At 47.0% G+C, this 13,657-nt stretch overlaps 1 protein-coding gene across 18 annotated transcripts in view; it reads left to right on the top strand.

The window, feature by feature from the left end:
- The window catches only part of Mphosph9 (M-phase phosphoprotein 9), a 66,157-nt gene that overhangs the window by 23,179 nt on the left and 29,321 nt on the right, over positions 1 to 13,657 (top strand). For all 18 annotated transcript variants that reach the window (XM_076560485.1, XM_076560491.1, XM_076560484.1 and 15 more), the window contains 6 exons: positions 16 to 476; positions 1,378 to 1,533; positions 8,339 to 8,426; positions 9,716 to 9,931; positions 11,361 to 11,408; positions 12,287 to 12,351. In XM_076560485.1, coding sequence (XP_076416600.1) covers positions 16 to 476; positions 1,378 to 1,533; positions 8,339 to 8,426; positions 9,716 to 9,931; positions 11,361 to 11,408; positions 12,287 to 12,351 — 1,034 coding nt within the window. The remainder of the gene's footprint in view (positions 1 to 15; positions 477 to 1,377; positions 1,534 to 8,338; positions 8,427 to 9,715; positions 9,932 to 11,360; positions 11,409 to 12,286; positions 12,352 to 13,657) is intronic.

The following is a 13,657-nucleotide window of genomic DNA, read 5'->3' as shown; positions in this document are numbered from 1 at the left end:
TCAATCTTACTCCAGGTCCTGAGTCTCGAGCCAGCCATCCACATGAAGCCAAAGGAGCAGGCTGCCGGAGTTCGGCCCCATGGCTTTCTGAATGCTCTTGAAGACAGAATATCCTTTTCCCCAGACTCTGTTCTGGAGCCATGCCTGTCTAGTCACTCTGACATTGACTCGTTTTCACAAGCAAGTCATAACGTTTCTCAGGTATCTGGGTTCCCCAAATATCCGTCAACTACGAAAGCGTCACCTGTGGACACTTGGAAAAGCCATGCATTCCAAAGTGAAAGCAGGACCAGTTCCACGATCCCTTCACTCTACACCATCACTAGCAACGACATCTCAGTCAAAACTGTAGATGAAGACAACACTGTCACAGTGGCTTCCACCTCAGTCAGTCAGTCCCAGCTTCCAGGTACAGCCAACAGTGTCCCAGAATGCATTTCATTGGCTTCCCTGGAAGATCCTGTGATGTTGTCTAAGTATGTATTTCAGCGACTGGCTTATACTGTTAATAGACTTGTCATGTCTGATTGAAGGATGAAAGTGATTTCTATTGGACCCCAGTGAAATAGAAAATGAAATATAACCAGTGTTGGTTTTCCACTATTGACAGCTGTGTTGAAGTGAAAGATAAGATGTGGACAAAGCTGGGTGTGGTGGCATATGCCTGCATTCTCAGTACTTTTGAAGGAGAGGCAGGGGGATCTCTGGGAGTTCAAGGCCAGCCTGGTCTACAGAGTGAGTTCCAGGCCAGCCAGGGCTACACAGTGAGACCCTGTCTCAAAATCAAAAACAAAGGTGTTGACAAAGGCATCCTGTAAACTGGAGCTCATCAGAATGGGTCTTTGTCTAGAGCATATGGGGCATCCGTTGTGGTTTCCGGGGTGGGTGGAGGAGCAGGTTGTACTCTGGCTATGAGAATGACTGTGGTGTGTGTGGTAGCTACTGTTCTCATCACTGGGACCAAACCACCCGGCCGTAGCATCTAAAGGAAAGAAGGGTTATTCTGGCTCACAGTTTGAGGGGACATAGTCCATCCCAGTGAGAAGGCATGGTGGCGGGGTGGCGGGCATGAGAGTCGTACGGTGTCTGCAGTCAGGAGGTACAGAGAGATGGCACTGGTGTTCAGCTTGCTTTATCCTCTTTGTCCTTCTTACGTAGTCTGGGACCCCAGCCCATGGATTCAAGGGTGGGTCAGTTCAACCTCTGGAAACACCCTAACAGACACACTCTGTGTCTCCTAGGTGACGCCTGTCAGGTTGACAGTGAGGATGAGCTGCCCCAGGTCCACCCCTTGCAGTTAGCCCTGGAGCATGTGGATGGATGTCTGTCCGGGTAGAGGGTGCACGTCCTAAGGGCCTCTTTCCCTCCTCCCGACAGAATCCGGCAGAACCTCAAGGAGAAGCACGCACGGCACGTGGCGGATCTTCGAGCTTATTATGAAGCAGAGATAAATAGTTTGAAACAGAAACTGGAGGCAAAAGACATTTCTACCGTTGAAGAATGGAAGAAGAAAAACGAAATTCTTGCGGACAGGTGAGACCACCCTGGCGCTCCTGTTTCTCCAACTTGGGTAGATCGCTTCCACAAAGTATATCATGGTGTGGTATAAAATGCTGTGGAAAATGTGTGCTTTGCATCTGCACATTTACCACAAAGGCACGAAGAAGTAGGACACGTCTAGAGACACAAGGGATCTGTTTTAAAGATTTGAACTAACCTCGTTAATTCTCTGTTAACTGACACAAGCCATCCCTTTTATGTGGATGCAGTTCTGAAGGAAGTGGAGTTAGCAAATGAAAAGTAGTATCATTTGTGGGATCTTTAATACTGTGGAGTTCTAGGAAAAGGACGAATCCCAGATGTGGGCCGGGGAGGTAGCTAGATAGCTAAACAGGGAACACTCTTCCCACCAAGCCGGGGGAGCAAGCTTGATCCCTGGGACCCACTCACGTGGTGAGGGGAGAACTGACCTCTAAAGTTGTCCTCTGACCTCTATACACACACACACACACACACACACACACACACACACACACACACACACACACACACACACACACACACACAATTCTAGCCAGGCGGTGGTGGCTCACACTTTTAATCCCAGAACTCAGAAGACAGAGGCAGGTGGATCCCTGTGAGTTTGAGGCCAGCCTGGTCTACAGAGTGAGTTCTAGGGTAGCCAGAGCTACAAAGAGAAACCCTGTCTCGGGGGATGTGGGGGAAGATGAAGAATTCTGGGACTTTGGTGGCTGGGAGTGTAGCTCTTGGGTAGCAATATTGGGCCTGTGTTTTAACCCTAGCTTTATAACAAAAGAAAAAGAGAATGTGACAACTTTTGTGTGTGTCAGTTCCAAGTTTATTTTATTTTATTTTGGTTTTTCGAGACAGCATTTCTCTGTGTAGCTTTGCGCCTTTCTTGGAACTCAACTTGGTAGCCCAGGCTGGCCTCAAACTCACAGAGATCCGCCTGCCTCTGCCTCCCAAGTGCTGGGATTAAAGGTGTGTGCCACCACCGCCCGGCTAAGTTTATTTTTTTATGTCCTTGTCGTGAATAACTTTCAAGTACTACTGTCCTCTTAAGCCTACAGAGGCAACTTTGCCTCTCAAAAAGGTGCGGGAATGCGGGGGAGATGGACTTGCACTTGCCTCAGGGACTGCTCTGCTCATTCTTGTGTGTGCTCACACTCACTGCCATACTCCTTGTGTGTGCTCACACTCACCGCTGTACTCCTTGTGTGTGCTCACACTCACTGCCGTACTCGTTGTGTGTGCTCACACTCACTGCCGTACTCGTTGTGTGTGCTCACACTCACTGCCGCACTCCTTGTGTGTGCTCACACTCACTGCCGTACTCCTTGTGTGTGCTCACACTCACTGCCGTACTCCTTGTGTGTGCTCACACTCACTGCCGCACTCCTTGTGTGTGCTCACACTCACCGCCGCACTCCTTGTGTGTGCTCACACTCACTGCCGTACTCCTTGTGTGTGCTCACACTCACCGCCGTACTCCTTGTGTGTGCTCACACTCACCGCCGCACTCCTTGTGTGTGCTCACACTCACTGCCGTACTCCTTGTGTGTGCTCACACTCACCGCCGTACTCCTTGTGTGTGCTCACACTCACCGCCGCACTCCTTGTGTGTGCTCACACTCACCGCCGTACTCCTTGTGTGTGCTCACACTCACCTCTGTACTCCTTGTGTGTGCTCACACTCACTGCCGTACTCCTTGTGTGTGCTCACACTCACTGCCGCACTCCTCGTGTGTGCTCACACTCACCTCTGTACTCCTTGTGTGTGCTCACACTCACTGCCGTACTCCTTGTGTGTGCTCACACTCACTGCTGTACTCCTTGTGTGTGCTCACACTCACTGCCGTACTCCTTGTGTGTGCTCACACTCACCGCCGTACTCCTTGTGTGTGCTCACACTCACCGCCGTACTCCTTGTGTGTGCTCACACTCACCGCCGTACTCCTTGTGTGTGCTCACACTCACCGCCGTACTCCTTGTGTGTGCTCACACTCACCGCCGTACTCCTTGTGTGTGCTCACACTCACCGCCGTACTCCTTGTGTGTGCTCACACTCACCGCCGTACTCCTTGTGTGTGCTCACACTCACCGCCGTACTCCTTGTGTGTGCTCACACTCACCGCCGTACTCCTTGTGTGTGCTCACACTCACCGCCGTACTCCTTGTGTGTGCTCACACTCACCGCCGTACTCCTTGTGTGTGCTCACACTCACCGCCGTACTCCTTGTGTGTGCTCACACTCACCGCCGCACTCCTTGTGTGTGCTCACACTCACCGCCGTACTCCTTGTGTGTGCTCACACTCACCGCCGTACTCCTTGTGTGTGCTCACACTCACCGCCGCACTCCTTGTGTGTGCTCACACTCACCGCCGCACTCCTTGTGTGTGCTCACACTCACTGCCGTACTCCTTGTGTGTGCTCACACTCACTGCCGTACTCCTTGTGTGTGCTCACACTCACTGCCGTACTCCTTGTGTGTGCTCACACTCACTGCCGCACTCCTTGTGTGTGCTCACACTCACTGCTGCACTCCTTGTGTGTGCTCACACTCACTGCCGTACTCCTTGTGTGTGCTCACACTCACTGCCGTACTCCTTGTGTGTGCTCACACTCACTGCCGCACTCCTTATAGCACTGTTTAGTGGTAGAGACCAAGTGCTTCCAGCTTCTTAGAACTGAGTGCCGTGTAACAGCTGGAGGTTGAGGTGAGCAATGAGTGCCTAAGGCAACAAAAGAAAAATAAAAGACAAGAGCTGAGCCGGGCGGTGGTGGCGCACGCCTTTAATCCCAGCACTCAGGAGGCAGAGCCAGGTGGATCTCTGAGAGTTCTAGGCCAACCTGGTCTACAAAGTGAGCTGGCTACAAAGCTACAGAGAAACCCTGTCTCGAAAAACAAAGCAAAAACCAACAACCAAACAAACAAACAAAAAAGACAACCCTTGAAAACCTTTACATTCAGCCATATAGGGGACCACAGACCTTGTCTAGTGAGTAGCTTGGCTTTCAGAACTTCAAAAAAGCCAGGCTTCATTCTGAATAGTAACAGTCATGTTGCCAAACAGGCACTGGAGAGTGGGCTCAGTGGTTAGGGGTACCTGCTGACTTGGCTCAGTCCCTGAGGTCTGAGTTGTAGTGTTTTGAAGTCCTCGGGGACTCTGGAGATGGACTTCTTAGCTTAGGATCCCAGTGAAGGCTGGGATGTAGTTCAGTAGCAGTGTGGATGCTGTGTGTGTGTGTGTGTGTCTGTGTGTGTGTCTGTGTGTGTGTGCAGGAGCTCCATCCTCAGCACCGGAAGCAAAACAAGACTTACCTTGTCCGGTGGTCCTTAACTCTGGTTTGGTTAAACTCACATGACTGTGAGGCTGATTAATGGGTCACAAAGTAAAACAAAAGGCAGGAATGTGGGAGGGGGACCTGTGGGAGGGATGGCAGGGTGAGGAGGTGGAGAGGAGGGAGGCAAGGGGCGGGTACAGTCAAAGAGCAAATTTAATCACTAAGACAAACAAACAAGATTGCTGCGCTGAGGAGATGGCTGAGTGGTTAAGAATGCATACTGCTCTTCAGAGGACCTGAGGTCACTGCACTGATGTCAGGCGGCTCACAGTTGCCTTTAACTCCAGCTCCAGGGGATAATGTTATGGAGATCCCACCAGAGATGACCACTCAGACACAGTGTAGCCAGTGAAAGTCTTTATTCCCGCTGGCTGGGACTAATTCCGAGAGTTCATGGACCTAGGTGTAGCCCCACGTGTTCAGAACATGGTTTTTAAGGGCAGAGGTCTCATCTAGGCATCTCTTGGCAGCTGCAGAGTAAGCAGTTTGAAGCAAGCAGTTTGAACAGAAGCTAAGGAAACAGCTGAAGTAGGTTCCATACAGTCAAGCAGTTTTAACAAAGGCTAAGATGAGTTTGCTAGGACATCCTGACCTTTGGTTCCTAGAACAGAGTTGGGTAGTTTTCCATGGGATTCTAGTTAAACCTGGAGACAGCCTCTGGAGGAGTACAAGGTGGAGGAACCTCTGTACTGTCTTCCCCCATCACACTCTGGTGCCCTCTTCTGGACTCTGGATGTCTGTATACACATGTCTGTCTGTCTGTCTGTCTGTCTGTCTGTCTGTCTGTCTCTCTCTCTCTCTCACACACACACACACACACACAGAGATTTCAAAAGAAAGAAAGATTGTGAGGCTGAATGGTTTTTGTTTGTTTGTTTGTTTGTTTGTTTTGTTTTTCGAGACAGGGTTTCTCTGTGTAGCTTTGCACCTTTCCTGGAACTCGGTTTGGAGACCAGGCTGGCCTCGAACTCACAGAGATTCTCCTGCCTCTGCCTCCCGAGTGCTGGGATTAAAGGCGTGCGCCACCACCGCCCAGCTGTGAGGCTGAATGTAAGGGGCTTAGCATAGACTTGGTATGTAATCAGGGTTAACCTGTTCTTCATCCTTGGCAATTTATCACTAAACACTGAGTCAGATGGTAGCTGAATTTTGTAGGCCTCATTGAGGTCTATGATAACTTGCAGAGGAATTCTTGCAGAAGGATCCAAGTTCACTTCCCAGCACTCAGGTCAGGCAACACACTCCAGCTTCTGGGGCTATACTACCGCTGATCTCTGATGGAAGACACACGCATGCGCTCGCGCGCACACACACACACACACACACACACACACACACACACACACACGGCACATACACATGATTAAAAATAAACCATGGGGCTGGAGAAGGCTGAGCAGTTAAGAGCACTTTCAGGAAACTCCCAGCACTCTCCTGGCAGCTAATAGCTGTCTGTAGTTCTAGTCTCAGGTGATCCCGTGCCTCCCAGGCACTCAGTGCCTCTGTGCTAAACAGATGTTCACGCAGGCCAAACACCCCACACAAAAATAAAACCTCAGAAGAGATTAGTTAAAAAAATAAACGCTGGCCATGGCGGCGCATGCCTTTAAGTCCAGCACTCGGAGAGACAGAGGCAGGTGGATCTCTGTGCGGTGAAGCCAGCCTGATCTACAGAGTGAGTTCCAGGACAGCCAGAGCTGTTACACAAACCCTATCTTGAACAACCAAAAAAACAAAAACAAACAAACAAACAGAAACCAACCATTCATTCTTCAGGGCCGGGGAGATGGTTCGGTTGGCCGAGCGCTTGCATTGTAATCTGGAGGACATGGGGCTGATCCCGGGGCCCAGGTTAAAAGAGCCGGGCGTGGTGGTGCTCTTGTAATTCCAGTGTCGTGGAGGTGGAGACTAGGATCCCGGGGCTCACTAGCCGGCCTGTCTAGCCTAATTGGTGAGCTCCAAGCCAAAGAGAGACCTGTAGATGAGCTGATCCCTCCAGCTTCTACACACATGTATACATTTAATACAAAGAACAGTGCATTAAAGTGGAGTTTGAAACAGCTCAGAAGGATGCTGTGCCCTGACTCCAAATAGCCCAGCTCTTTATATCCTGGACATGTGTGTGTTCAGACAGATTTTTCCACATTAACATCAAGCTATTTTGTACAGTTTTCTCTGTTTTAAAAATATAAAATTTAAATATCAAATTATGTATAACAAATTCACTGTTTTAAGTGTGCAGTTCAGTGGCTGAAATATATTAACATTATTATGTAGCCATCAAGCATCCTCCATCTCCAGAACCATTTTCCTCTTGCAAAGCAAACTCTGATAGAGATGCTTGCTGCCAGGCCTGGCAACCTGAGTTCAATCCCTGGAACCCACATGGTGGCAGGAGAGAAGAGATTTCTGCGAGTTATCTTCACACACACACATGTTCTCTAAACAAACAAACAGACAAATAAATAAATAAATAGGAAAAAAAACCAAACAACCCACCCCTGAAATTCTGGTCTGGGATTGTAGCTCAGTTTGTAGAGTGCTTGCCTAGCTTGTGTGTGATGCTGGGTTCAATCCCCAGTAGGCACTCCCCCACTCAATGTCAATAGAAAAATGTTGGAAAAAGAACAATGAGAAACAAAAAGCAGTTAAGAACTGAAGCCCTGTTCTCATTAGACCATTATCCCCACCCCACCTCTTCCCCCGTCACTGGTTACCTCTGTCCTGTTTGTCTCTGAATGCGAACATTCTTCTAGTGAAATCACAGTGTTTATCTTTTTCTTTTCCTTCTTCTTTTGGTGCTGGGAATGGAACCCAGGCTCCTGTAGAGGCTAGGGATGTGCTTTGCTCCTGACACGTAGTGGCAGACTTATTTCACTTAGCACTTCCTCAAGACTGGTCCATGGTATTAGAATTCCCTCTTCTTTTCCAGTGTTTGTGGCGCACACCTTTAATCTTAGCACCTGGGAGTCAGAGGCAGGCAGATCTCTGTGAGTTTGAGGCCAGCCTGGTCTACAGAGTGAGTACCAGAACAAAACCAAAAGAAAAAAAAAATCCCTCTTCTTTAGGGTCTAGTAATCTTCATCATACACAAATGCCACGTTTGAGTTTCTCCTGAGGGACTCAGTTCCGCCCACCTTTTCATATTACTTGTAGGAATGTATCAGTTTCTGTTCAAATCTAATGTTTCCATTTTTTTCTTTGGCACTGATAATTGAAGTCAAGGTCCTATGCTGTTACAAACTCCTTCCTCTTGATATTTCCTAGGGCTCTTTCTAGATCATTGTTTTACTCGGTTATCTTTAGATACTAGGCTATCTGGGACACACTTGTACAAAAGCAGCATCCTGGGCCTTAGCTAACATTGGAGAATTCGCTTATATTCCATGTCGGCAAAACTCTTAGGTTTGTTTAATGCTCCTAAGAGAAATTATTTTGTTTTCTCACTGATTCTAAATCTGCTTTTCTTAGATGTGGCCAGTTGGATAGTGCATTGAATGAAGCTACTAGTCGTGTGCGAACACTTGAGAATAAGAATAATTTGCTAGAAATAGAAGTGGTAAGTGCCTGTTTTCTGGGGCTGGTTCTAGTGTCATAACGTGTAAAAGGTATGCATCTCCACAGTTTTTAATTTTATTACTGGATGTATACGTAGGAGTGCGGAAGCTTTTTTAAAAAAGCTTGTAGCTCTAGCTGTCCTAGAACTCGCTATGTAGACCAGGCTGGCCTCGAACTCACAACATAGAGGTCCACCTGCCTCTGCCTCCCAAGTGTTAGGATCAAAGGCATGCGCCACTACCCCTTGGCTTAAACTTTTATACTTTTATATTATTGTTTTCTCTTCATGTATTATAAGTTTTATTCTCTTTATTTTGTTATTTTTATTTTTCTTAGACAGGATTTCTCTGTGTGTAGCCCTAGCTGTCCTGGAACTTGCTCTGTAGTCCAGGCTGGCCTCTAACTCACAGAGATCCACCTGCCTCTGCTCCCGAGTGCTGGGTTTAAAGGTGTGCGCCGCCGCTGCCGCCACCCGGCAATAAGTTTTATTCTTTATATATTACCTTATAAGCAAAATTTTGGTGGAAAATACCTGTTTTGTTCTGTGCATTGACTCTGCTTTAGTGCCGAGCCCCCTTCTGGGTGGAATTCAGGTCTTCACCATGCTGGGCCAGTGTCTGGTAGTGGAGTCACCCAGTCCTTTGTTGGCTTGTCTAAATGATAAACTCCACCACAAACTTAGGGATGAGTATCTTGTTAACCTTACTTTCTGATGCTTTGTTTAGAGATGGGGCCTCTCTGTGTTCTAGCTCGCTGTGGTCTTGGACTTGTGACCATAAGCAGTCTTGACAGTTCAGCCTTCCAAACCAGTTAGACTGCAGGCAGAAGCATTGTTTCCTGCTTTAACCTTTAATTTTGGCATCCTGTGGCCAGGCACCTATATGGTATTCTAGAGATCACCATTGAATGAATGTTAACATGTGAGATACATTTTTAATTTTGTGTTTTCATGGAGTAGATGGCAGTCCCAGCCCCCAACATATTAATGTTGAGCAGTATATTCTAGTCACAGTTTCAGAATTCCTCTGATGGTTGTAATTATTTTTTCTTAATTAGGTTGACCCACCGACAGTATTGTCTATGCAAGTCCTAGAATCATTGCACCTCTATATACTTGTTTTCTGTCTACACCTTTGGATAATCTCATGGAGTAGTTCCATTAGTCACAACAAAATGTCAAAGTAGCATATTTCCATTTGTGTGCTTTGTTTTTATTCTGATGTCCATAATTTATTAGCTAATACTGCGGCACTGGTTTCACCTGCAATGATCCCTGTCTTCACTGTGTAGAGTGACTTGAGAGAACGCTTCAGTGCGGCCAGCAGTGCCTCCAAAATTCTGCAGGAACGAATCGAGGAAATGAGGACGAGCAATAAAGAAAAAGATAACACCATCATCCGGCTCAAGTGTCGGCTGCAGGACCTGGAAGAAGCGTTTGAGAATGCTTACAAACTCTCAGACGACAAGGAAGCTAGGCTGAAACAAGAAAAGAAAATGTTTCAGGATGTGAGTGCCACCCCAGGAGCCTCGCACTGTGGCGCCTTCTGCGTTCCCTGTCAGAAGCAGCTTGAGGGAGGAAGGGCAGATTTTGGCTTCCAGCTCCAGTGGGCTGGACCGTCATGATGGGGATGATGGGGACGCCACGGCTGCAGCAGGGAACCTGGCGGCAGGAGTGGGAGGCTGCGTGGTCACGTGGCCTCCACGATCAAGAAGTGGAGAGTGGGGCTGGAGAGATGGCTCAGAGGTTAAGAGCACTGGCTGCTCTTCCAGAGGACCCTGGTTCAATTCCCAGCACACACATGGTGGCTCACAACCACCTGTAATGAGATCTGGTGCCCTCTTCTGGCCTGCAGGCATACATGCAGAACACTGGATACATAATAAACAAAATCTTACAAAAACCCAAAACCAAAACCAAATAGCCCCTTTCTACTTCTATGTCATATATGTGCACACACATATATTAAAAAAAAAAAAAGTGGAGAGTGAGCAGAATGTTCTTCCAGGCCATAAAACCTCAAGGCCTGGAGCTGGAGAGATGGCCTAGTGGTTAAGAGCACTGGCTACTCTTCCAGAGGACCCTGGTTCAATTCCTAGCAACCACATGATAGCTCACAACTGCCTCTAACTTCAGTTCCAGGGACCCTCACACAGATATCCATGTAAGCCAAACACCAGTGCACATAAAATAAAATAAATTTAAACAAAACAAACCTCAAGGCCCAGCCCTTGTGACTCACTTCCTCTGGGAAGTCTCCACCACCTTCCCAAACAGTGCCAACAGCTTGGGGACCAACTGTTCAAACAGAAGTCTGTGGGGGCCATTTCACATCCCAACTACAGCTGGCCAAAAGTAATGTCTGTAGCTAGTGTACTCTGAAGACTGAGACTCGAACTCACAGAGATCCTCCTGCCTCTGCCTCCCGAGTGCTAGGATCAAAGGTGTGCGCCACCACCACTGGCATGGTTTTGTTATTTTAAGAACCATTTCCACATTTTTGGCCATAGCATTGTGTTCTGTGCTCATCTTGGGCCTTTCTGGGACTCTCACTGTGTAGGTCTGACTAGCCTCAAATTTGCCATCCTTCTGCTGCAGCCCCTGATTACTGAGATTACAGGGTGTACCACCATACATATTTTTAGATAATACGAGGGTTTTTGGCATTGTCTTTTATGCTCTAGAATAAATGTAGGAAAGTAAATAGGAATTTTATGTAATAAAAATTTTAAAAACAGTCCAAATACATTTTTCTATTCTATTGAGGGCTTGTATTGCTATCATTCTGTTTTTGCTTTTTTAATTGTTTCATACTTAAAAAGCCTTCCAGCATTTTATTGGGAACTGTCCCATTCCTTTTTCCAGAACCACTGGTTCTGTATTGGCCTTTCTTTCCTGACGTTTACAGTTTGTTACAACTCTCTGTTTTCTTTGCAGCTCTTGGGAGAATACGAGTCCCTCGGAAAAGAGCATGGGCGTGTAAAGGTAAAGTGTGTGTGTGTAGGGGTGGTTCTGACCTGGGTTTTCTGTAAAGACAAAAGGCCTGATCCTCTCCCCATCCCTCCTTCTGGAGCTGTTTGATCCGGTCCATGCATTTACTCTTCCTGCGTCAATATCTTTATTTTCAAATGTCTACCCTACTTGACTGACACCTTTGTGAGCTCTGCTAATTTACCTGATACTATTGAATGTCTGTTGCATTTGATGTGAGTTGACATGAAACTAGGCAGAAGAATTTAAGTGATACATAGGTTTGGATGACCAGCTAATTCCTGTACACATACATAAAGTTAACATTTTCAAAGCATTACTTTTTAATGGAGTAGTAGGAGTTTGTCCATTATGTCTGAAATCATAACTGAAGCCCTGTTTGCAGTTATACATCTGAACTCAGTGAAGCCCCACAGTAAGTAAGCCCTAAGTGGTTCCAGCCAGTCTGATGCATGCAGTAGAGGATTTGGGGTTTTTGTAAGGTGAGTGGAAAGGCCTGTGTAGCTACAGCTAAGCCTGGGTTCAGAAATAAACCACACCGTGTCTGAACTATCACTGAAGTTTTTGTTGTACCCTCCTGCTAAGCCTTCAGTCACGTTTGTAGCTAAAATAGCTCCATCTTACTGTGGGGTTGCTTCTGGTTAAGCAGGCCGTGGGCTGCATCTGTTAGAGTCCCCAGTATAGGCCAGTGTTGATGCTGTCACTTGTCCCTTGAGTTGCCTGGATCGGTGCCATGCTGATGCCATCCTTGCTGAATTCATGATAATTAGCAGCTGGCTGTTTAGCCTCACATGAGCTTTATGTTACACATTTCAAAGTAAAAGTTCCAGCTGCATGCTTATCTTCAGTGATGTAAATTCTCTCCCCTCTAGGATACGTTAAACACAACTGAGAACAAATTGCTTGATGCACACACACAGATTTCTGATTTGAAAAGGTAAGTGTCCTACTAATAGAACATGCTGCTAATTGTCCTTTGTGTTGTATTGACAGCGAGGAAAATAAACTCTCTCCTGAGGCTGTTTAAAATCGGGAACTAGTTCTATCCCAATCCTTGGACATATGTAAGCAGAGGCAGAGCAGAGCTTTTTTTTTTTTTTGTTTTTGTTTTTTGTTTTTCGAGACAGGGTTTCTCTGTGCAGTTTTGCGCCTTTCCTGGAACTCGCTTTGGAGACCAGGCTGGCCTTGAACTCACAGAGATCCGCCTGGCTCTGCCTCCTGAGTGCTGGGACTAAAGGCGTGTGCCACCACTGCCCGGCGAGGCAGAGCTTTTTATCCCATACACCCGATTGTACCTGGCAGTCGCTTCCCAAATTACCACTCAGAGGTTTATATTAATTATAAATGCTTGCCTGGTGGCTCAGGCTTATTACTAGCTAACTCTTACATTTAAATTAACCCATACTTCTTATCTATGCTTTGCCATGTGGTTTGTGGCTTGTTACCTCATTTTCTGTAAGTCCTGCTTCCTCAGCAGCTGGCTGGCGCCTGCCCCGGCACCGCCCTTCATCTCCATCCTCAGTTGGATTGTACTGCCTAACCTCATCTTGTCTCACTGTTGGCCAAAACTGCTCTATTATCAACCAATGAGAGCAGCACACATCCACAGCATACAGAAGGACACCCCACAGCAGACACAGAAATACATTTTACCTCAGGAGATTTTTTTTTTTTATTTATTTATTATGTATGCAAAGGACACTAGATCTCACTACAGATGGTTGTGAGCCACCATGTGGGTGCTGGGAATTGAACTCAGGACCTCTGGAAGAGCAGCCAGTGCTCTTAACCTCTGAGCCATCTCTCCAGCCCAAGGAGATTCTAACTGATTAGAAATATTGGTGGTTGAGCCTCAGGTGCATGCATTTCTCCAGACATTATGCTTTTTTTTTTTTTTTTTGGTTATAATGAGAAGTTGAATGGTAGTTACTAGAAGCACTGAGTTATTTTTGTGCTCCAAAAGAAAATGAAATTCTCGCTATGTTTGTGGTAATGTCCTTCCTTAGAGACCTGACTTGGATCAAGTGTAGTGGCACATACCTTAATCCCAGCACTTGGGAGTCAGAGGCAGGTGGATGGCTGTGAGTTTGAGGCCAGCCTGTTCTACAGAGTGAGTTTCAGGACAGCCAGGACTACACAGAGAAACCCTGTCTCGAAAAACCGAAAAACAACAACAAAAGACTTGACTTGGAGACTGTTAGTGATCTGCCTTGCTTACCTAGGTAGTACCAGCAATCATAAAT

Source organism: Peromyscus maniculatus, chromosome 23, assembly GCF_049852395.1.
Source record: "Peromyscus maniculatus bairdii isolate BWxNUB_F1_BW_parent chromosome 23, HU_Pman_BW_mat_3.1, whole genome shotgun sequence".
In the NCBI taxonomy this organism is placed as follows: domain Eukaryota; kingdom Metazoa; phylum Chordata; class Mammalia; order Rodentia; family Cricetidae; genus Peromyscus; species Peromyscus maniculatus.
This window is presented reverse-complemented; position numbering and strand designations above follow the sequence as displayed.